The sequence below is a fragment of the Aspergillus ochraceoroseus genome (genome assembly GCF_002846915.1).
Source record: "Aspergillus ochraceoroseus IBT 24754 chromosome Unknown P175scaffold_1, whole genome shotgun sequence".
NCBI classification, from domain to species: domain Eukaryota; kingdom Fungi; phylum Ascomycota; class Eurotiomycetes; order Eurotiales; family Aspergillaceae; genus Aspergillus; species Aspergillus ochraceoroseus.
The window spans coordinates 1,687,755-1,706,814 of NW_024468476.1; the positions used below are offsets into that span (position 1 = coordinate 1,687,755).

General features: G+C 47.7%; 8 protein-coding genes across 8 annotated transcripts; 5 read left to right on the forward strand and 3 right to left on the reverse strand.

The window, feature by feature from the left end:
- Positions 1–725: 725 nt before the first annotated feature.
- Positions 726–2,641, forward strand: P175DRAFT_0505934 (homeobox domain-containing protein; the record flags this gene model as incomplete). The annotated part of the gene is made up of 3 exons (XM_040898147.1): positions 726–1,027; positions 1,110–1,309; positions 1,365–2,641. 3 exons carry the CDS (start codon positions 726–728, stop codon positions 2,639–2,641), a joined length of 1,779 nt encoding a protein of 592 aa, XP_040755648.1.
- An 801-nt stretch (positions 2,642–3,442) lies between these two features.
- On the reverse strand, positions 3,443–4,622 carry P175DRAFT_0497366 (phosphatidylglycerophosphatase). Its single transcript, XM_040896263.1, has one exon. The coding sequence runs from the start codon at positions 4,417–4,419 to the stop codon at positions 3,580–3,582; it is 840 nt and encodes a 279-aa protein (XP_040755649.1). The 5' UTR covers positions 4,420–4,622; the 3' UTR covers positions 3,443–3,579.
- Positions 4,623–4,909: 287 nt separating this feature from the next.
- P175DRAFT_0470048 (putative small nuclear ribonucleoprotein SmD3) lies at positions 4,910–5,879 on the forward strand. The gene is made up of 4 exons (XM_040895026.1): positions 4,910–4,992; positions 5,040–5,100; positions 5,266–5,395; positions 5,478–5,879. Exons 1-4 carry the CDS (start codon positions 4,936–4,938, stop codon positions 5,578–5,580), a joined length of 351 nt encoding a protein of 116 aa, XP_040755650.1. The 5' UTR covers positions 4,910–4,935; the 3' UTR covers positions 5,581–5,879.
- Positions 5,880–6,253: 374 nt separating this feature from the next.
- Positions 6,254–7,673, forward strand: P175DRAFT_0520193 (adaptin-binding domain-containing protein; the record flags this gene model as incomplete). Its single annotated transcript, XM_040899144.1, has 3 exons — positions 6,254–7,155; positions 7,234–7,524; positions 7,582–7,673. Exons 1-3 carry the CDS (start codon positions 6,294–6,296, stop codon positions 7,671–7,673), a joined length of 1,245 nt encoding a protein of 414 aa, XP_040755651.1. The 5' UTR covers positions 6,254–6,293.
- Positions 7,674–7,841: 168 nt separating this feature from the next.
- Positions 7,842–8,961, reverse strand: P175DRAFT_0470051 (protein tyrosine phosphatase-like domain-containing protein; the record flags this gene model as incomplete). Its single annotated transcript, XM_040895027.1, has 3 exons — positions 8,216–8,961; positions 7,956–8,095; positions 7,842–7,906 (listed from the first exon to the last, which is right to left on the reverse strand). The coding sequence occupies exons 1-3, from the start codon at positions 8,710–8,712 to the stop codon at positions 7,842–7,844; spliced, it is 702 nt and encodes a 233-aa protein (XP_040755652.1). The 5' UTR covers positions 8,713–8,961.
- A 2,921-nt stretch (positions 8,962–11,882) lies between these two features.
- Positions 11,883–12,928, forward strand: P175DRAFT_0449519 (Hpt domain-containing protein). The gene is made up of 4 exons (XM_040894443.1): positions 11,883–12,002; positions 12,048–12,211; positions 12,272–12,766; positions 12,829–12,928. Exons 1-3 carry the CDS (start codon positions 11,946–11,948, stop codon positions 12,540–12,542), a joined length of 492 nt encoding a protein of 163 aa, XP_040755653.1. The 5' UTR covers positions 11,883–11,945; the 3' UTR covers positions 12,543–12,766; positions 12,829–12,928.
- A 1,766-nt stretch (positions 12,929–14,694) lies between these two features.
- P175DRAFT_0527714 (uncharacterized protein) lies at positions 14,695–15,491 on the forward strand (the record flags this gene model as incomplete). The annotated part of the gene is made up of 3 exons (XM_040899550.1): positions 14,695–14,796; positions 14,925–15,228; positions 15,412–15,491. The coding sequence occupies 3 exons, from the start codon at positions 14,695–14,697 to the stop codon at positions 15,489–15,491; spliced, it is 486 nt and encodes a 161-aa protein (XP_040755654.1).
- Positions 15,492–15,973: 482 nt separating this feature from the next.
- P175DRAFT_0553538 (uncharacterized protein) lies at positions 15,974–17,711 on the reverse strand (the record flags this gene model as incomplete). Its single annotated transcript, XM_040900498.1, has 3 exons — positions 15,974–17,089; positions 17,153–17,221; positions 17,312–17,711. The coding sequence occupies 3 exons, from the start codon at positions 17,709–17,711 to the stop codon at positions 16,068–16,070; spliced, it is 1,491 nt and encodes a 496-aa protein (XP_040755655.1). The 3' UTR covers positions 15,974–16,067.
- Positions 17,712–19,060: the final 1,349 nt, after the last annotated feature.

Sequence of the window (19,060 nt, forward strand, 5' to 3'; positions counted from 1 at the left end):
TTTCTCCCCCCAATCAACCATCTTTTCTGTTGTTGTTTCCCTCTTCCTTTCCTTCATATTCATTCTTTTCTTCATTCATTCATTCATTCATTCATTCATTACTTTTTTTTTTTTCTTTCCTCATTCACTTGCTCAAGTCGATCGTTTCACTCCTTCACGATCAAATCCCCCCCCCCCCCCCTCATCTTTTCGTGTACCCCCCAGGACGGTGTGATCGCTTTCTCTTGCATCTTGAAAGATCCTCAAGACTCTTGTTCTCTCCGTCTCGCTCTTTCAGCTGGATATTTCTCTCAATTCGATGCTCCTTTGATCTCATCGCTATCTCCATTCCTGTCCCGGTCGCCGAAAGAACCCCAATTCTCTTCGTCCCAAAAGCTGCCTTGGTCAGCTGGCTCTTTTTCGCACTTTATATTCTTGGATCCCTAGTGATTAACTCCCCTTCGACGCGCTCCTATCGGTCTGAGCTTGGTGTCGGGACAATCCTAGTATCCCACTACAAGTCTTTCCATTCATTTGATTGCATCTTTGTGCTCTGGCGCTTGACGCTGCTGGAGACATTCCGACAATCCCTCCCCAGTTGACTGTTGGCCGGATCGTCATTGAACCTCGCTCCCTCCTTCGACTACGTCCCAAATCGTGGTCGTATCTCCTTTGCTACCTCGTTTTTACCCTTCGCTCAATCCCTGCAAACCATGTCTTCGACAGACATCCCTGACCCGTCGACTATGTCGGCCTCCATCGCGACCATCCAAAACACCGCCTCCCCTTCACCGGTCGCCTCTACCCCATCTCCCTCTATCTCCAGTGCCACCACCGCTCCCTCATCCGCCACTCGTCGACCACCCCGCAAGAGCACCCTGACGCAGCAGCAGAAGAATAACAAGCGCCAACGCGCAACCCAGGATCAACTGGTTACCCTGGAGGTGGAATTTAACAAAAACCCCACTCCCACTGCCACTACTCGCGAACGAATTGCCCAAGAGATCAACATGACTGAGCGGTCGGTGCAGATTTGGTTTCAGAACAGGTACATTTTTTTTTTTTTTTTTCCTTTTTTTCCTTTTGGCATCTATTCTTGCGGCTGTAACCCGGAGCTAACCATCGAACAGACGCGCAAAAATCAAGATGCTGGCAAAGAAGAGCATCGAAACTGGCGAGGGCTGTGATTCGATCCCAGAATCAATGCGTCAGTACCTTGCTATGCAGTTCGACCCCAGCAAACCGGGCGCGCGGGATCCTTTTGGTCGCACCGGTGGATATGGGCCGAATGGCGCTTACCCCAATGAATCTACGCCCTCTGGCAAAGTTGGTATGTTTCTATTGACCCCATGATCCCCAAATCGAGCACATCTAACAAACCAAAGTGATTCATCACTTTACTTGTCGATCCTTGACTGTCGGAAGCTGGAGACGCATTGGACAGAATGCTATGGATCTGGTTGTGTTCTACTCCCCTGAAAAGGCCTGCATGACCTACTACATCAACAACGATTCCGCCGGATACAAGATCGAGTACCCGTTCGCATACATCAAGAACATTACCCTGGAATCTGGTGACCAAGACCCTCAGGCGAATGGGGCTCCCGCAAGACCCGCTGGTCTGATAGTCGAATTGAATCGCCCACCCCTCTTCTATATGGACTCTTCAAACTCGGGCGGATTCTACCAGTGCGGCGATTTCACGGAGGACCAGCAGGCTAGTCAGATCCTAGTACACCACCTTGGCGGACATCCCAAGGTGCTCAGTGTGCAGCTGGCAAAGTTGGTCTCGCTGGAGTCGTTTCAGAATCGCATGGCATATGGAAACTTTGCGGCCAATGGCCCGATGTCGCCGCATTTCATCCAACGTCCTGCGTCCCAACCGAACCATTTCGCTCCTGCGTTTATGGGTATGTATGCTGAGAATCCCGTGGTTATGAACCTGCAGGCGGGTCGAGGGCACAGACGTCAACGCAGTCGATCCGTTCCGGCGGCTGTGGATTTCGCTGCCATGGGAGCGCCGATGACTACCTTCAATATGTCGCAAGGACACTTCGGCCAGCCAGATTCGAGCATCTACGCGCCCATCCCACAACCAGCGCACCCACTGGCCGCGAGTCTGCGCATTGATACCTCGTCAGGCTATGGGTTTGACCCGCGCGCGCATCCCATGTCTGCCACCACCACCGCCTCTCCGTCCGAGTTCGCCAGCCCCTCGCTCTTTACGACGGGACCCCCGGGTGATTCAACTCCAGTTGCAGCGACCATGGGGGCCCAATTCACGCTTCCTTTTGTCTCCCCGGCGGTTGATCATTCTGGTGTAACCACACAAGCGATGTCTCCATATTCTAATGTGAGCCACGTCGATCCAATGATTGCGAACCACTCTCCTCCATTGACGACCATGTCGCATGCGTCCCAAGAGATGTACGGCATGGGAAATGAACACCAGTCGACCTTTGCAGAGGATAGTATGCCCATGAATGGAATGTTCACGAAGCACATGAACTTTACCGTTCCAACCTCGCTGGGTATCGAGAGCAACACCTTTGACATGCCAATGCAAACTCTGTCCGGGCACACTTCGCCAGGCCTCCAAGCCGACTATCAAAGTATGACATTGGAAAATGTCGACCCAAGCGCCTTGGCTCCCGGTTCTTGAATCACCGGCCGGATCCTTTCCAGTTAACCTTGGAATGGTTTTTAGTCTTCATTTCTTTCGCCTGCCATTTACATATTATTTGGCTTCTTTTGGGCTCACACAATATGGTTGATCGAACAATGGAATGCAGTCCAGGTCCCAAATCTGTGGGCTGTCCATCAGGGCCGATGATGTTCGCTTCAACCACAGCTCACCCACCACATCTTTTTTGAACGCCCTTCGTGAGAGAGGGGTGGTGGAAATATCCTCGGTTATTCCCTGAAGCTTCGTCATCTTTGACGAGCAGGAGTATATCTTTCTGTTCTTGATATATGTTCTCAGCGTCTTCTCCTCCTCCTCCTCTTCTTCTTCTGTTCTTTTTTTCTTTTTTTTCTTGTTGTATTAATACCCTTCTACCACGCGGCTGGGCCTGAGCGATTTTCTCCCATGTTGACTTAGTGGTCGGCACTTTTATTCTTCCGTTTCTTCTTCTTTACCCTTGGCATCTCTACTTCTTTTACAGCTTCTTTTTTATTTTTATTTCCATTTGTTCTATATACCTGGCCGGGGCCATTTTTAACGCGATTATGCCAGAAAGTCAAACTAAGACGGTGATTTGGATGGAATTCCCTTTTGCTTGGTTTAGGGCCGGCGGGTTAGGAATTTGTTTGCATATTCCCTTTGTGATGGTTATTGAATCCTTTCTCTTCTTTTTAGCGTGGTCTTTGCCAGTGTGCAGCCGTTTTTGACTTGGTCCTACAGAGTTGAAAGATTCTCTCGAGGTACCACTGAGATCAGCTAGAAATAGATTTGAATCACGGATTCATGCAGTCTTTCTCTATTGTAGATTTCTAAGTAATTGCGTGGTGGTACATGGTATGTACGCTATCTATGTGGATGCATGGTATGCTATTTACATGGGGGTTATCCACCTATCTAAGTTGCTGAACTCCAGCGAACTACTTGTCTTCCGGGTGGAGTGGAGGAGGAGCCTTCATCCCCTTGGACTCCCTCAAATACCTCTCGACCCAAAGCTCCATCTTCTCCAAGACATTCCTCTTGCCCCCCGTAATTTCCTCGCCAACCCCATCCCGACACCAAACACTCCACGCGCCCATCTCCGCGGCCATCAACACATCCGTCCCCAGCCTATCCCCAACCACGGCAATCTCATCCGCCCGCTCCACCACCCCTCGCTCGCGAAACCAATCCAGCACTTCCTTCCCACAGAACGGCTTCTTCTTTGCACTCTCCGTCGCCGTCGCCGTCGCCGTCGCTTGCTGCGGCAGTCGAAACACGGGAATCCGAAGCGCCGAAAGCCGGTCTTCAATCTCCAGGGCCTCGGGCTCGTAGCGCGGACTGCTCCCTGCGCGGTTCGACACGATGAGAATCGAGTTCGGGGCGGTCGATTGGTTGAAGGGCGACGTGGGCGAGGTCCGCAGGGAGAGCAGTTTCGCGTAGATTGGCGCGGGGAAGGCGGTGGTTTTGGCGGGGCACAGCGTGTTGTCTTTGTCTAGGACCAAGGCGCGGATTTGGATTGCGGAAGGGTCGGGTTGTTTTGCTTTCTCGGTTGGGGATGATGATGATGATGATGATGATGATGATGCATGTGGATGTGCATGTGCATGTGGCGGGGACGGGGTGTAGTTGGGATATTGCGCTTGTAGGACTGGGCCTAGGTGTTCTGGGAGGTGCGTGAAGGTGGGGATTGTGAGGTGGGGGAGGAATTGCGAGGGGTTCGTGAGGAGGGTTTGTACGGCGAGGTTGAAGGCGCGGAGGTTGCTGTTTGGGGGGTTCATTTTTTTGTATTTTTTTTTTATTTTTTTATCTGATGATTCTCTGGTGTACTTTTGAGGTTGGTTGGTTGGTTTAGGGGGGACTTGCGGCGCTGGGCTGGAGGGGGTTTCGGTTAGGTATGGTGGGTGGAATTGGGTTCTGTTGGTGTATGACGTACAGAGTATTTAAGTAGGATGCCGTATAAAGCTGTAGGTATATATTGGTGCTATTGAAGCAATTACGGCGTGGTGGAATTCTAAGCCGTGGTGGGTATATCAAGTATGTGAGAAGAGGAGGTTTGATTCCAAGGCCCTTCCCCGTCTTGGCAAAAACTCCAAACTGCGCGGACCAAACCAAATCCTCCCAGCCAGTTCATTAATCAATTGCTTCAGCTTCGACAACACCACCTCGGTTTCGCTCAGGCGGTAAATTATTGACGATATCCTAGCTCCCCTTTTCTTGAGCTCTCTTTCTCTTTGCTCTTTTCCGAAACTCAACCCCCCCCCCCCCCCCCCCGTCCCCCTTTCACATCCCACACAATGGGCAAGTTAACCAGCACAATCGGTATTCCGATCAAGCTTCTGAATGAAGCCCAGGTAAGGACCTGACCCCGATGAGAAATCCCCAGGCTAACGTGTGACAGGGCCACGTTGTTACCCTCGAAATCACCTCTGGAGTCGTGTACCGCGGAAAACTCCTCGAAGGTGCGTCACGTCGTCTCCCTTCCTGCGATTCTGTCTCTCTCTCTCTCTCTCTCTCTCTCTCTTCCCTCTTAACATTCGCACGACCCTTAGATAGAATCTGGAAAGCTATAAAGAAAAAAACAAAAAAAAAAAAAAAAAAAAAAACTGACCAATGATTGTTATCAGCCGAGGACAACATGAACGTGCAACTCAAGGACATCACCGTCACAGCCAGAGACGGCCGCGTGTCGCATCTCGACCAGGTTTATATCCGGGGCAGCCATGTGCGGTTCTTCATTGTGCCTGATATGCTGCGGTACGTGGGCCCCCTTATCTCACGCTCTGAATTGCTTTCTGGAGTCCAATTACAAGAAGCTGACTGATAATGATGGATGCAGGAATGCTCCTATGTTCCGCTCACGAGGCCAGCGCGGACGAGGTGTCGGTCTTGCCCGTGGCAAGGCGACTGTGCAGCGGGCACGGGGCCAGAGACGCGGTTGAGCTTGGTTTGTGGCGTTCAAGAGGGTTTCGTTTTACTTCTTCTGCTTTTACTTTACGGGGTGCTCTAATGTTGGAAATAAAAGAACGAATCGGGCGGCATGGGTCTAAGCCGGGTACTGGGCCTGGGTGCGTAAATGGTTGATGTGTTTGTGTGAATGCGAAGACATTAAAAAAAAAAAACTGATCTGATCTGATCTGATCTGATATCCTTGGTTTAGCTATCAACTCTTGTTGTGAGGCTGGATATGTGCACGCGCGCGAGAGAGAGAGAGATACCCAGCGAGAAAACGACTCGGACCGTCGATTAAACAAGACTCTACGGATAGATCAGTCGGTCAGTAACTAGTATTATGAGGGCTGGTTTAGTCTCAATCAATGTCAATATCTTATTCTTCTTCGTCTTTCAGACTATACAAGCCATCCTTGGTAGTCGAAAACTCAGACTCTAATACTCAAAATGTACAGAGTAAAAGGAGAAAGCTGAAGAAGCTACCGATAGTTATAAAGAGATTAATTAAGCTCCTTCTGTCGCCAAGTCTTTTTTCTCCGACCTCCGCATCGTTAAATAAACCACAAAATTCCCCTCACTGAGTTCCTTCTTCCCCTCTTCCATCTCCCACACAACCCAAGGAAGACCGCGAGAGTCCCTATTAAAAAGAAAAGAAGAAGAAGGAAAAAAAAAAAAAAAAAAAAAGAAGGGGGGGGGGGTCAACATGGCAAACAAAACCCAAATCCGAAATCCGCGCCGCCTCCTCATTCTCTCCCCGGCCTCACATTCCCTCTCCCTCATCCCGTCCCTCCTCCACACATTAACCGGCCATCCCATTGAAACCCCGCCAGTGACCCCAACCCAAACATTCGCAGGGTACACGACGCATCCGCCGCTCCGGATCGAGAACAAGTACTACACAGCTGAGGTGCCGATTTGGGTTGATGAGATTCCGTTGTCTTCTACGACTGGAGATACGGGCCTGCAGTCGAAGGGAAAGAGCCTAGAAGAGGGAGAGAAAGCAGAAAAGGAGGAGAATGAGAATGAGAAGAAGAATGGTGAAGACAAAGAAGCAGCAGCCACAGCCTCACAATGGGAGAAAGAGTTCTCCAGTTCCGAGGCGCAGGTCGTTCGTGATGCTATCGGTGCCGTGATCATATGTATCCGTAATCCGGAGGACTTGAGAGCACCAGTTCCTCTAGATTCGGGCCCTGAAATAAAACAAGCAGACGACCGCCAGGACGTCCGAGAGCTGAAGGGCTTTATTCGCGCGATTGGGAGCGTGCGGGCGTTGATTGAGGAGGAACGTGGGCAGGTCGGTGATGTGCCGGGGTTGCTTGTTTTGGGCGTTAGGGGGGAGAACAGCCAGAAGAGTTTGGAGAGTGAATCGCGCGGGGTGGTGGATGAAAAGGGGGGTGATGGGTTTGCGGAATTGAGTGGTGAGGAAGGCCTGGATGATCCGTTTTCCATCGGGTGGTGGGAGGACCAGTTGTTTGAGATGGGGTTGATGGGGTTTGAGGTGGTGAGGTGGGATTTTACGGACAAGGAGAAGGGGGAGGAGGATATGCGGAGAAATCAGTATGGGGGTATGTATTTTGGTCTTTATTCCTTGCTTGTTTGTTTCGGGTCATCGTGTGCTGTGACGGACTGACTGACGTGATTAGAACTCCAAGGAATGCGGCGGGTAAAGGAGGTCTTGGAGACGCATGAGTGGACTGGCGACGACGGAGCGGATACGAGTATGCCCGAAGACGATGATCTGGAGCGGGAGCTGCTAGGCCTAGATGATGAGGAAGGGGATGGGTTTGCTTTGGAAGTTAACGAGCTGGAGCGCGAGATGGTGGGATTGCGCATGTCGATTGAACGAGGAGGAGACATGGAGGATGACGAGGGAGACGAGGAGCTCCAAGTCGATGCAGTCGAAGCGTTGATGATGCGCATGCGAGCTATCAAAGGTAACCCCCCCCCCCTTTCTTTTTAACCTGCATCATATGCTCTCTTCCGTCCTCGAGCTAACAGGACAGATATGAGTGACGAACTCCCAGCAAACGAGCGAAAACGATTCGCAGCCAAAGCTGTACGGGATATCATGGAGGAGATCTAGCCAACACTAGCGAGGAATCTGTGACGTCCATATCTAATAATGTTTTAATGAAAAGACGCCGCACAGGATGCGTGTATCAATTTTCCCAGCCGCCTATTTCGATTCACATCCAACATATAGTACATATATTATCTTAATATCCTAAACCCTCGTATACCATCGCAGTATTTACTGCTGCTTCTTGTTGGACTTCCGCTTCTGCTTCATCATATGCGTATACATGACATAGGACCCTACAATGGTTAGCCCCGGATCAGAGAATCACCACTCCATCAAACGTACCAGGAACATAGATGGCCAGAACCGCAATAATAAACGCCCAGTACAAGGGGTGCAACGCGGCCGCATTAGGCAGCGCCACAAGCGCCAAAGTACACTCACTGGCGATTCCAATAGGATAGAGAACATAAAAGGTGTTATATCTGTTGTTGTTGTCAAGTTAGCTTAAACTTCATCTTGATTACTCGAAAGCCACGAAAAACAAAATAAAGAAAGAAAGGAAAAAAAAAAAGAAAAAAAGAAAAAGAAAAAAAAAAAAATACCTCAACCAATTCCACCAAGCCGGCACTCCACTCCCCCAAACCTGCAGGACAAAAAACCCATAGCGAATCATCTCCGTCACACCCCAAGCAGCCAAACAACCCAGGAACGCATAGTCGCCGAATTTTGCGTCGCTAGTAGGACCTCCCACAACACCACGGCCATCGCCTTGCTCATGGAACAGGAACAGAACGCCCCACACAACAAAAAGCCGGCTTGCGACCTGCATTGCGGTGGTGAGGAAAGGGGCGCGCACGATGCCGAGGAGACTGTGCAGGATTTCGAGGGCCGCGAGACTCTGCGTGGTGATCAGGAGGGGGGAGAAGACCTCATTGAAGACAGAGGGCAGGTTGAGCGTGCCAGGGGAGGTTACGGCTTGGGCTAGGACGAGACGGAAACCGGTGACGGTGCAGGTTGTCCAAAGGGCGAAGTTGAGGGCATTGTAGGCGAGGAGGTAGAGGCGGGTGAGGCCTGCGGGAGAGGAGGGTTTTGAGGACATTGTTGTTGTTCTTGTTGCGCTGGGTTTGGTTTGGTAGATTGTGTTATTTGGGGGATGTTAAAAAGGGGAGGTCGCCTCACTCCATGAATTGCAATGAAGCTAAGGGACGAAGACGAAGACGAAGAAGAGGTGGTGGTGATGTCGCAGACCTAGGGAAATTGTTGGGAGGAGTGTTGACCTGTCATGGAGCATTTAGTCACGCTAAGGAGTTGTTTTTAGCGTGGTCTTGCAGAGCTTGTGAAGAACCCTATTTATATCAAACCAGAATTTTCAACCCCCATAGTGTTAGTTGGACTGTAATTTCATGTTTCCTGTATAATCGTGATAGAATAGTGTCTGTTCAACTCCGCACTTGTCAAATTCAATACCTCGAATGCTCGGTGCAAGCCAAATATAACTCGATGCCAAGCAATTCTATAGACCTCGGTATCCGTGACTGCTATTCGTCTAATTTTCCGGTCAAGTCCATTCCAAGAAATCTTTGGGGGGTTTAATTCTAGATGGAACTGGTTTTAAAGGGCCGTATGGTCTACGGATATCATACCTGGTCTGAATTCCTTAGGAAATAGCGGTTTTTAGATGATTGGAGACCGACCGTCGGGGCAGTATATCTGGTCAGATTCTGAACATCAGTCGGGTATGCCGGCAGATTGATGGTGTCGATAACGGTACCTATCTTGAGGTCAGTAACGGTCTGGACACCTGGTCCACTTTATTCTTTCCCAGTCTTTGATTGGTCGGATTGAAAATCCGCCATGATGTCACTCTCGATGTGACGATCTCTGATAGGGCAACCTGGAAAGTGACTTGTTGGACCCAATGGATCCATGGATGGAAGGAGGGGCTGCCCTCCAGTTCATGGTAGGTATCGTTTTCATTCCAACCCCACGAGAGATTCAGGAGACAAAGTTCTAATCACGATCAGGATAAATAATAAATTGCGCACAAGACGGGAATGGCAGCCGCCTTGGATGGAATTGCAAGGTGGTTGGCTGTGTTGGGTTGCGTTGGGTTTCCTACTTTGGAATCACTAAATTTGGATGGTCCCTGGGAAGAATGGACAGTCTGACAGGGTTTAGAATTAGCTTAGACGCGATGATTTTTTTCTGGTGGCTGGGCTGTGTACCTCTCTGCATATCCCGAATCTAGAACTGGGATACGTCTTTCATTCATTCATTTTTTTTTCCCGCCTTTTCTTTCTTCTTCTTAATTTATAAGAAATTATCCAAGCCAAACCCTGGTACGATGGAAAAAAAAAAAAAAAAAAAAGAGGGAAAAAAAAAAGGAATGCTCCCACGTGTACCGGCCATAGGGAAGTCCGTAAGTTTGTATGTATTTTTGTAGTGGTATAGTGGAGATCTCCTCCTACGTCAGCCGTGGTCCGATGATTTCAACGTGCATCCCGTAGATTCTCGAGGGTCACTGCATTTAGTTTTCTTGTTTTGTGTGGTAAAAGGTAACATAGGATCTTGAAACAATCATTCTTATAATACCACGTAATTAATATAGTTGACTGGGGGAGATTTTAGGATTAATATTCATATTCTAGTCGATGTGATGGGAGTTGGCGTGGAAGCCATACATACCTAGTAAGATCCGATGACGACAGAGGCTGTTTTTTGCTTTAAACTCGACCCGCTTCTCTTTCTTTTAGCCAAAGGAAAAAAAAAAATTTATATGGTTAGTTTCACAAGATATTCTCGCTTGTGCCCTCAAAGGACTCGAGGTATATATCCAGAATTATTGGTACTGGATGTAGATATACTTCGGCCTTTTAGTCCAGAGAATGGATCGGATCGTGTTCCCTCAGTAGTTAAAATTGTGTTTTATCTTCTTCCAGACAATAATTTGGGGGGATTCCCTTGTCGATGTTCAACCTCCAGAATAGCATCACTACACATCAGAATAGATTGATTAATTAGTCCAAACGGTGTGATCTCGAATGTCTGTTTATCGGCTGTCCACCAGCCCACTTCGTTCCTCCTTTTCTCCTCTCCTCCCCCTCCATGATTTTCTGGTTCGCCTCCGAACACAAACGAAAGAAAAAGAAAAGGGAAAAAAAGAACTACTTTCTGCCCACTCTTTCTCTTCCTCTTCCTCTCTCTCTCTCTCTCTCTCTCTCTCTCTCTAGGTAGACTTCTTTCTATCTTCACCATCTCATCCCTTCTTCCTCCTCTCCATCATCAAGCTTGGATCTTTTCTTATTAATCTCTTTCTCCTTCTTTTTCATTTTTTATCCTTGTCCAGTTATCGGATCTTTAATCTTAATTTCTTGTATTTTTGCTTTCCACTATCAGATTGCACAATATACCCAGCAGATCAGCCAATTTTTGTTGGAGCGCACTGATTCAAGGCTCAATTAAAAGTTACAGGTGGGAGATCCTCTGATGATTTATTGTTGATTACATTATTATAGCTCTCTGTCTCTTCTTTCTTCTACCCCTCTTCCTCCTCCCATCCTCCCTCATAATTCAGACAGTTGTTCCTCTGCTACTCTTTCCCTGTGGACCTCGTTTCTTCCTGCCTGCCTCCTCCACCTACTTACTCTACCTGTCTGATTCATACCTACGCTGCCTGACTGTTTCCCTCCCCTCTTTGTGTGTGCTCTTCTCTTTTTCTTCTCCACCCGCCCCTCCCTCCTTTTGTCTTTCCTCTTCCTCAATTCACCTATCGTCTGCTTTTGATACTTCTACCCTCTTCCCCCAAGAAGCACCGTTCAAAACAGAACCAAAAAAACACACACACACACATAACTAAAAGCATACAAGCTTTTATGTCTACCCTCCCTACTTGATTTTTCCGTTGGTTGCCCCTCTCTCGAACCATAATATCCAGAGGTGAATGCTTTTCCATCCGATCAACCCACTACCAACTTTGTATAAGCTGCTCGTTATCTTCGGACACCCTTACTTCTCCCTCTCCCTCCTCTTGTTGTCGTCACTTCCCTCGTAATAGCCTTATTGCGTAGGGCAGGCAATGTGTATAACGCCGTCGATTTGAGCTACTGTAATGTCGCCGTGAAGTTCGTGTATCAACCACTGACATCCATTTGATCCAGAAGATTCACTCGTGTAATTTCCATCTCCCGTGTCCAGCTGGGATAAGTTAACCTATTACCGTCGCGTGTCAACCACATTCATAAGTTTTGGGAGATCCCAACTTCTCGCCTGGTGGTCTTCAGATCAGCAAACTCGGTCTCAAAAAGAAAATACTCGTCCTATAATATCGCAAACATGGCATCGACTACCACCACCAAGACCAAGGCCGTGGAGGAACCCGTACGTGCCCGTGTTCTGTTCTTCTGGAGTGAAGGACACTGAGCTGATGTTCAATAGCCCAACCCGAGAACTTTGGCCGATATGGCAGATACCATCGACCAATCCACATTCGAACAGATTCTGGAGATGGACGACGAAGGCGAAAATGATTTCAGCAAGGGTATTGTGTATGGTTTCTTTGACCAGGCAGAGGTCACTTTCAAGAAGATGGAAACAGCCATGTAAGCATACCCCTTTTATTTTTTGCCAAACACTGTTAACAATCTCTGGTCTGTATGTAGAAAGGAAGAGAGCCTCGTCGAGCTCTCCTCATTGGGTCACTTTCTCAAAGGTTCGTCAGCCACCATCGGCCTCACTAAAGTTAAGGATGCGTGTGAGAAGATCCAGAACTATGGGGCAAAGAAGGATGAGACTGGCAGCAACGATCAGCCTGATGAGAAGGTCGCCCTACAGAGTATTGAAAAGACCTTGACCACTCTCAAGAAGGACTACAAGGAGGCGGAGAACTTCCTGAGGGAGTACTTTGGTGAATCGGAACCGGCCTCATCCTAAGGCCAGGAATGGGCGCGTATGGACACGGTAGAGGGCGATTCATACTGTCTGTTAACTGGATACCACGAGAGGGTGACGCCACACCCACATACACGCATTTGCCTTTCCCTCCCCCCCCTCCCCCCCATCAACGAGACAATGAAATTTCGAACCACGAGAGAAATGTTCTCAGAAAGCAAGAGCCAGGAATCGACAGGACGGATTTGAAGACTGCCGCTACTTAAGTATGTCTCCTCACTGGACGGGTTCACCCCAGTGTTTGCTCATTAGATTTGTATGAACCAAGGAGTTTACCATGATACTGCGGTAGATGATATTGCCTTGTCTTTCCTTTTCGTCTGTGTCAGGCCGCCTATGAATGGCGATAGTCTCATGCACCTTGCCTTGAGGCATAACGTGGGTAAAGCATCAGGTCCAGAGGCCGGGAAGTTAGTAGTTGTCACGGAGGTATAGTCGTGAGAGAGGTTTGCTTATCTTCGATATGAACGATCCACCTGTCATGAGTCGACATTTCGTTTCATTTTTTCTCTTTTTTGAGGAGGGGGAGGTGTAAACGGAAAATAAGGCCTGATTATGATCTAGTCTCGCTGGATCAAGCGAGGACGTATGGATTATCTTATTAAAGCTGTTCCCGTGAGGTTGAGAGAACGTGCAAAGAAAAAACAAGTTGGTTAAGCCTCAAATCTGCGCTTGCCGCTTCTTGACTTCTCACTACTACCCCCGAATGATCATAGTCAGGATGAGGAGGATGATCGTGCGGTTTCCTGGTGGGACGGAAGGGAAGGGGGCCGGGCCTATGGAGGAGGAGGATGTCTAGAGTGCCAATTACCTACCTTAGCTAATTAATGGACTATCCATGTACAACTCTCACCTCATCTCCTCGTACTCCCGTAAACCTGGATTGGATGTCTTCGCTCCCTTTCTTCTTCCCTATTTATTCTCCCTCAGAGACAAACGAGTTCTCGCAGGGATCTGACAGTGATATACCACTCGCTTGCTGCCCATAAAACGACTTGACCAGCGCATTCCATCGATGATAAAACATATTTCGACCTCGACTACAGTGTTTGTTCCTCATCCGATAGAAAGCATGAGACCGACAGCCCGATGGACAGAGGCCTCTCTGGGTTAAAAGAGCAGTCTGTGCGAGACCCTGAGGGGTTACACAACAGCGGGTATGGCGGGAGAGATCAGCAGGGAGTTCTCCTGGTGGTGAGCAGCCCGTGGAGGCTAGGATTCTATGGAATAAACAGCTCACAAGGCACAGTCAATGGAGAAGATGAATGAGGGACTTGGGTCGGTTCCTAATGACAGTGATGGGACGCGGTGGGAATCTCTCTCTCTAAAATGTGCGTTCTCTCTTCACTTCCACGGTCGAGTCCATTCTAGCGATCTCCTCTTTTTGTCTTCCTGGAAGACGGACGGAGTTTCGGCTACATACAGACTGTTAACAGGTTCTTCCCTCGAACCCGGCTAATCATGCTTCTTTCCAGGTCATAATACTCTTTCATTTCCTTTTTTCCACCCTTCCTCACCACCCATAGTCCTGACCAGCCCTACATAGACCCGCAACCATGATATTTGATGGTCAGCTTCATGTCCATGGAAGGACAACAACGGCACTACATGCACCCCAGTCACAAACGCAATAAAAGTCACTTCCCCTATCCCTCTTTCATCCTCAATGTGAATCGATCATGTTGCACATACGCCAATCAATCCAGACACCTTAATGCCACTACAATACGCAAAACTCTGATCCCGCAATGGGAGGGGGTGGAAAGCAAATCAGTCCACTCATACAACCCAATCAACCCCCATTCTCGCGTTCTTCGCTGTTTACTGCAGTTCGAGGCCGTTTGTACGACCTACCTTGGCCCATTTAGGAAGTAGACACTATCGAAAACCTAGGCTCAGGCTGGTTGTGTGTCCTTGCCCTTCACCTGGTGTGGTATTTAAGTTTGGTTCTGGGCTTCTTTCTCTCTCTGCCCTATGTCGGCATTCGGGTATCCCTCTCGATATCTTGGACTCCTTGCTCCAAGTGACAGACAAAGTTTATAGCACAGATCTTGGACCGGGGGTAAAACCAAGTGGGAAAAGAAAGGAGATCAAAAATAAAACTCCCCTTGGGGCTCAAAGTATTTTCCTCGAAATGTCTCCAGTAGGTCCTCGCGCCTCAAAAGAGGAGTTCATGCAGGCGCTCGGGCTGAGCTCACACGATGCCCAGCATGAACAATTTTATAGAGCAATGCGAGTATGCACATCCATCCACCTTTCTCTCTCTCTCTCTCCATTCCATTCCCCAAACAATCCAATCCATCTACATCTAAAGATACCGAGATTTCTCATACGTTCTTCTTCTTTCCCTCCTCCCTAACACAGGACGAAACTATTTTAATATACAACCGCCTAAACGAAGACCCGGCCAATCTTCTTGACAGCATCGCAAACGACCCGTCGACTAAACCCCCGTTCTTTTGGCACCACATCCGTCCCGAGCGCCAACGATGGGCAATCCAGGAGATTGCACGGAACGCGGGCCCGCATACACAGCCATTTTTCACGCGAGGAGACACGACTGGCGAGTACGGCCCGAACTGGGTGGCTGGCTGGTTACTCTATAGTGTGTTTCGGTCGCGAGACGTGCGCAATAATCGGAATCGGCGGAAGGGAGAAGATCATCAAGGTGTGTTTTGTTTTGTTTTTCTTTTTGCCTAGTTTGATTTGATTGTAAAAGGCACACGCATGTAAGAGAGAAGGGGGGGAGCGGGAGCGGGAGCGGGTTCTTTATGAGAGACCCCCAGTCTTGCATTTGGTATTGTTATTGCCTTTTATCTAACTTGAGGGTATCCAAAATCCACCTTGCCAGGGCAATCTCCGAAACAGCCGAAACAAGCGGACACCGGACCTCCAAAGAAGGAGTATTACGATCCTGTGCGGAATGAATGAAGGAAGGAAAGAAGAAACGGAAACAGCTTGCTTTGCTTCATTTTAGGGATTGAGTTTGGAATGGCAGTTTATGGCTCGGAAGCATCGCATAGTATAGCATAGCATAGTATAGCATAGCATAGCATAGCATGGCTTGGATATGTAGCTTGTCCCTCTCAGAGTTCTGTCTGAACCAACCTACGCGTATTCTTCACAGTATAGAATCTGTTTCATAAACCATCTATCTGAGATAGTCTTCTAGAGAAAAGATTCTAGGCTCTGTTCGTCTCTCATGCATTTCAACTGAATTAATTATATGAATGTGATGTGGTTACGTTACTGGACTGGCCTTCTGGAACAGTAAAGACCAGACGAGGTAATTCTTCTCCGATGGAACCTCCTGAAGTACCTTTTTTTTTTTTATCAGTCAGTTAGTATGTGGGCAATTCTTAACCCCAGGCAAACTTCAAGCCTCTGAGAAAATAAGGGTTTAAGCACTGTATCTTATATATATTGTATATCCTAAAATATAGGTATTCAGGTCAAATCCACTTCTGTATGCAATCGCACACAATTCCACACAAGATATAAAGAGTATTAAGTATCAGATCTTTTCCCTTCCTCTTGCTTGCTATCATCCTTCTTCTGTTTCCTTTCCTGCCTCAGTGCTTCAGTGACACGCTCGTCACGCTCATCCAGCTTCTCATTCCATTCCGTTTCGTAATCAGCTGCAATGGTCTTGATTTCCCTGCGGAGCGCATTGCCCTCGTCAATGAGGCTCTCCCAAAGCTGTAGATCTAAACCCTTCTGCTGATACAGCTTCTTCTGGCGGGCATTAATCGTGAAATCCATTGCTGAGCGATATGATATCTCGCGATTGTGGTAAAGAAACCACAAGTATCCCCCCATGAGTGTGGACAAACTAGCTAGGTATGTGACGGGCTCCATCGTATCCCAGCCTAGATCTGTCTCGAATGTTAGTCTATACACGAGATACCACCACGAAGCAAGTATGCCGAATCCCCCGATAGCCACGCGCTGTGCACCCCGGTGTGCTAATATGTCACACTCATGCTTGATCTCTGCAAGTTTCTGGATTCGACCGGCGATTTTCCTCAACCGCATCCGGAGGAAATATGTTCGCTCCTCGAAGGAAGGGACTGTCACTTTGATTTGACTCAGTCCTGCTGGTTCCCCCTCGATGGCAATAATGAACTCTCCAGCACGAACAGCGTCACGAATGAAATCTCCGATCTCCGTCGCGTGCGACCACCGCACATACCGCTCGTCTGCACTCTCTGGGTCAGGTTTTCCCCGTCGCAAGTTGCTACATGTGCCAAGCTCCTTGCTAGGCGATTTCAACTCTGTTGGCTCTGGGCCAACAGCTAGAGCTATTTCTTCCACCTCTCCCATGGAGCGCGCAGAAAATTTGGCGTCTTCATGCGTGGCGGATCGTGGGCGGATCGAATCGCCTTCAAACTGAAGAACGATAAAGGATATGGCCGGTGGTCTTTTCTGTCCGTCTCGTCCTTTGACCAGAGGAACTTCCGCTTGGATCAGTCGCTCTAAATATGAGAGTGGTTGCTGAGAGTGAACTAGTATCGCAATGGCTTCGACATCTAGCCAAAAATTAATTCGTGGGCCACCAAACCGAACGGGGACGAAAAAGGAAAAGCAAATACCTTTCTGATGATTAGTCGGCAACGGAATAAGAAGCTTGAACAATCTTGATGGTGTCGTTAAAAGCTTGCCTGTTCTCAACGTCAGCAAAGCCATTATCCAAGACCACCATTCTCAACATAAACCAACAGAGTTCGCCTAGACCAACAGTACCTACCTACCCTTTGTCCCTGCGTGCGCAAGCTTATCATTTGGCCCAAAACCATTTCGACGCTTATTCTCCTCCTTTCCAGCTCCATCCCCATCCATTGACCCATCAGCCTCGTTACAGAACTTGTCCCCCCTTATTTCCCTCCCCCTCATGCTCGCCGGCTTCTCCGCCCGTGTTCTTTGCTTATACAGCCTACGACCTGGGACGGAGTAAAAGTGACGCTGTTCCCGTCCGTTCTCAAGCACGCCCGTTCCATGTCCATGTTTCAACAAGCCCACTCCCACACTAGAGAACACACGTTGTCGCCTAGCTTGAGGCTTAAATTGCGCATATGACCATCGCGATCCCACTGAGTCCTTCCTCCATGATGCAATTCTCAATGTCCGATGCCCAGCCAGAGCAGATCGCATCTCTTAGACTTTGACGTGACCTCGACGCGACGCGACGCGACGCACCTCGAATCGAACCGACCCAGAGAGATCTCAGCAGAAGCTCGACCCAGACTGGATCTGGAGATAGAGAATGTGTGCGTAAGAGTAAAAGGAAGAGCCGGGGGTCGCAGTAGCCACTCGCTTGTAGCTAGTTATATCTGGTGATGACGTCGTTGTTTCTGTCAATGCATATGCATGGATAACATGCGAAATCAAAGCCCCGATGATCTGATCTGACATCTAGGCTCTTGGTTCTTTCATTTCCCATTGTTTGATGTTCTTTGCGTTGCCTAGCTTTATTTGCGTGATGTCATGCCAGATGTTCTGATGACGATTAATGTAATTCCTAGGTCATCCAGCCACCACAAGTCATCCAGCCACCCACCAAATTTTCACGCGTTTAATTACACGTCACTATTCAAACCATCACCATGCCACCAAAAGCGCGTTAATCAACTCGAAACTTGGTAGAGTAAGAGGGTAGGATCTAGCTTGCTATCTAAGCCTTTAAAAATAGCAAAATTCCAAGTATTTATTATGCAGCTATTATTTATAATGTACCTTGATCTACCTTAACTAATTACTTATATAGTTACTAATATCAAGCAGAACTCTATAACTATAATCTCTGGCTATCTAAAATCCAGAAGGATACTCTATTAAAATAGATTATATTTAGAGATAAGTATGGAGTTGCTCCTAGATCAATATATATGGTAGAAATAGCTTATATCTGTCACAGTGTAGCTGTGTACCTATCTGGTTAGATTCTGCCCTAACTGTCCGCCTCTACTCCTGTATTTAAGCCACATTACCCCTGATCCTGTTGTAGCTCTTTGAGCTATGTCCTTATCCTGACCTGACCCCTACCTATTGTACCTGTACGTAGATAGCCTGAATATACACCCTACTATTAGCTATACCTACTACTTACCTGCTCCCCATGATATTATATAGCTCCTACCCTAGGTATAGCTATTACTAGCATGTTAAAATAACCTAAATTACTCTTAATTATAGATTTAGTCAAGGAGTTTATAAGCTATATTATTAATAATCTTATTACTTAGATTATTTATCTTAAATCTTATAATAAATATACTAATTTTCTAAAAAAGAAGATTTATACCCTCTAAAACTAAGTTAATAAAGCTAGCCTGGAGCTAGTTAAGAAGAAGGGAGTAATATTATATTAAAAGAAAAAATTAAAAATAATTTAATAAAAGTTAATTAAGTTTAAGTATATATTTATTATATTATAGGTTACTATTATTTTTATTATACTTACTCCTATTATTATCCCTACCTCTACTAAATATACTCCCCTT

Excerpts from the sequence above, each read along its gene's own strand:
- P175DRAFT_0497366 (XM_040896263.1), bottom strand. The coding sequence starts at position 4,419 with ATGAACCCCCCAAACAGCAACCTCCGCGCCTTCAACCTCGCCGTACAA.
- P175DRAFT_0470048 (XM_040895026.1), top strand. The coding sequence starts at position 4,936 with ATGGGCAAGTTAACCAGCACAATCGGTATTCCGATCAAGCTTCTGAAT. Across the intron at positions 4,993-5,039 it reads AGCTTCTGAATGAAGCCCAG|GGCCACGTTGTTACCCTCGA; the intron begins GTAAGGACCTGA and ends AACGTGTGACAG. Across the intron at positions 5,396-5,477 it reads ATTGTGCCTGATATGCTGCG|GAATGCTCCTATGTTCCGCT; the intron begins GTACGTGGGCCC and ends TGATGGATGCAG.
- P175DRAFT_0449519 (XM_040894443.1), top strand. The coding sequence starts at position 11,946 with ATGGCATCGACTACCACCACCAAGACCAAGGCCGTGGAGGAACCCGTA. Across the intron at positions 12,003-12,047 it reads AGGAACCCGTACGTGCCCGT|CCCAACCCGAGAACTTTGGC; the intron begins GTTCTGTTCTTC and ends GATGTTCAATAG. Across the intron at positions 12,212-12,271 it reads AAGAAGATGGAAACAGCCAT|AAAGGAAGAGAGCCTCGTCG; the intron begins GTAAGCATACCC and ends GTCTGTATGTAG.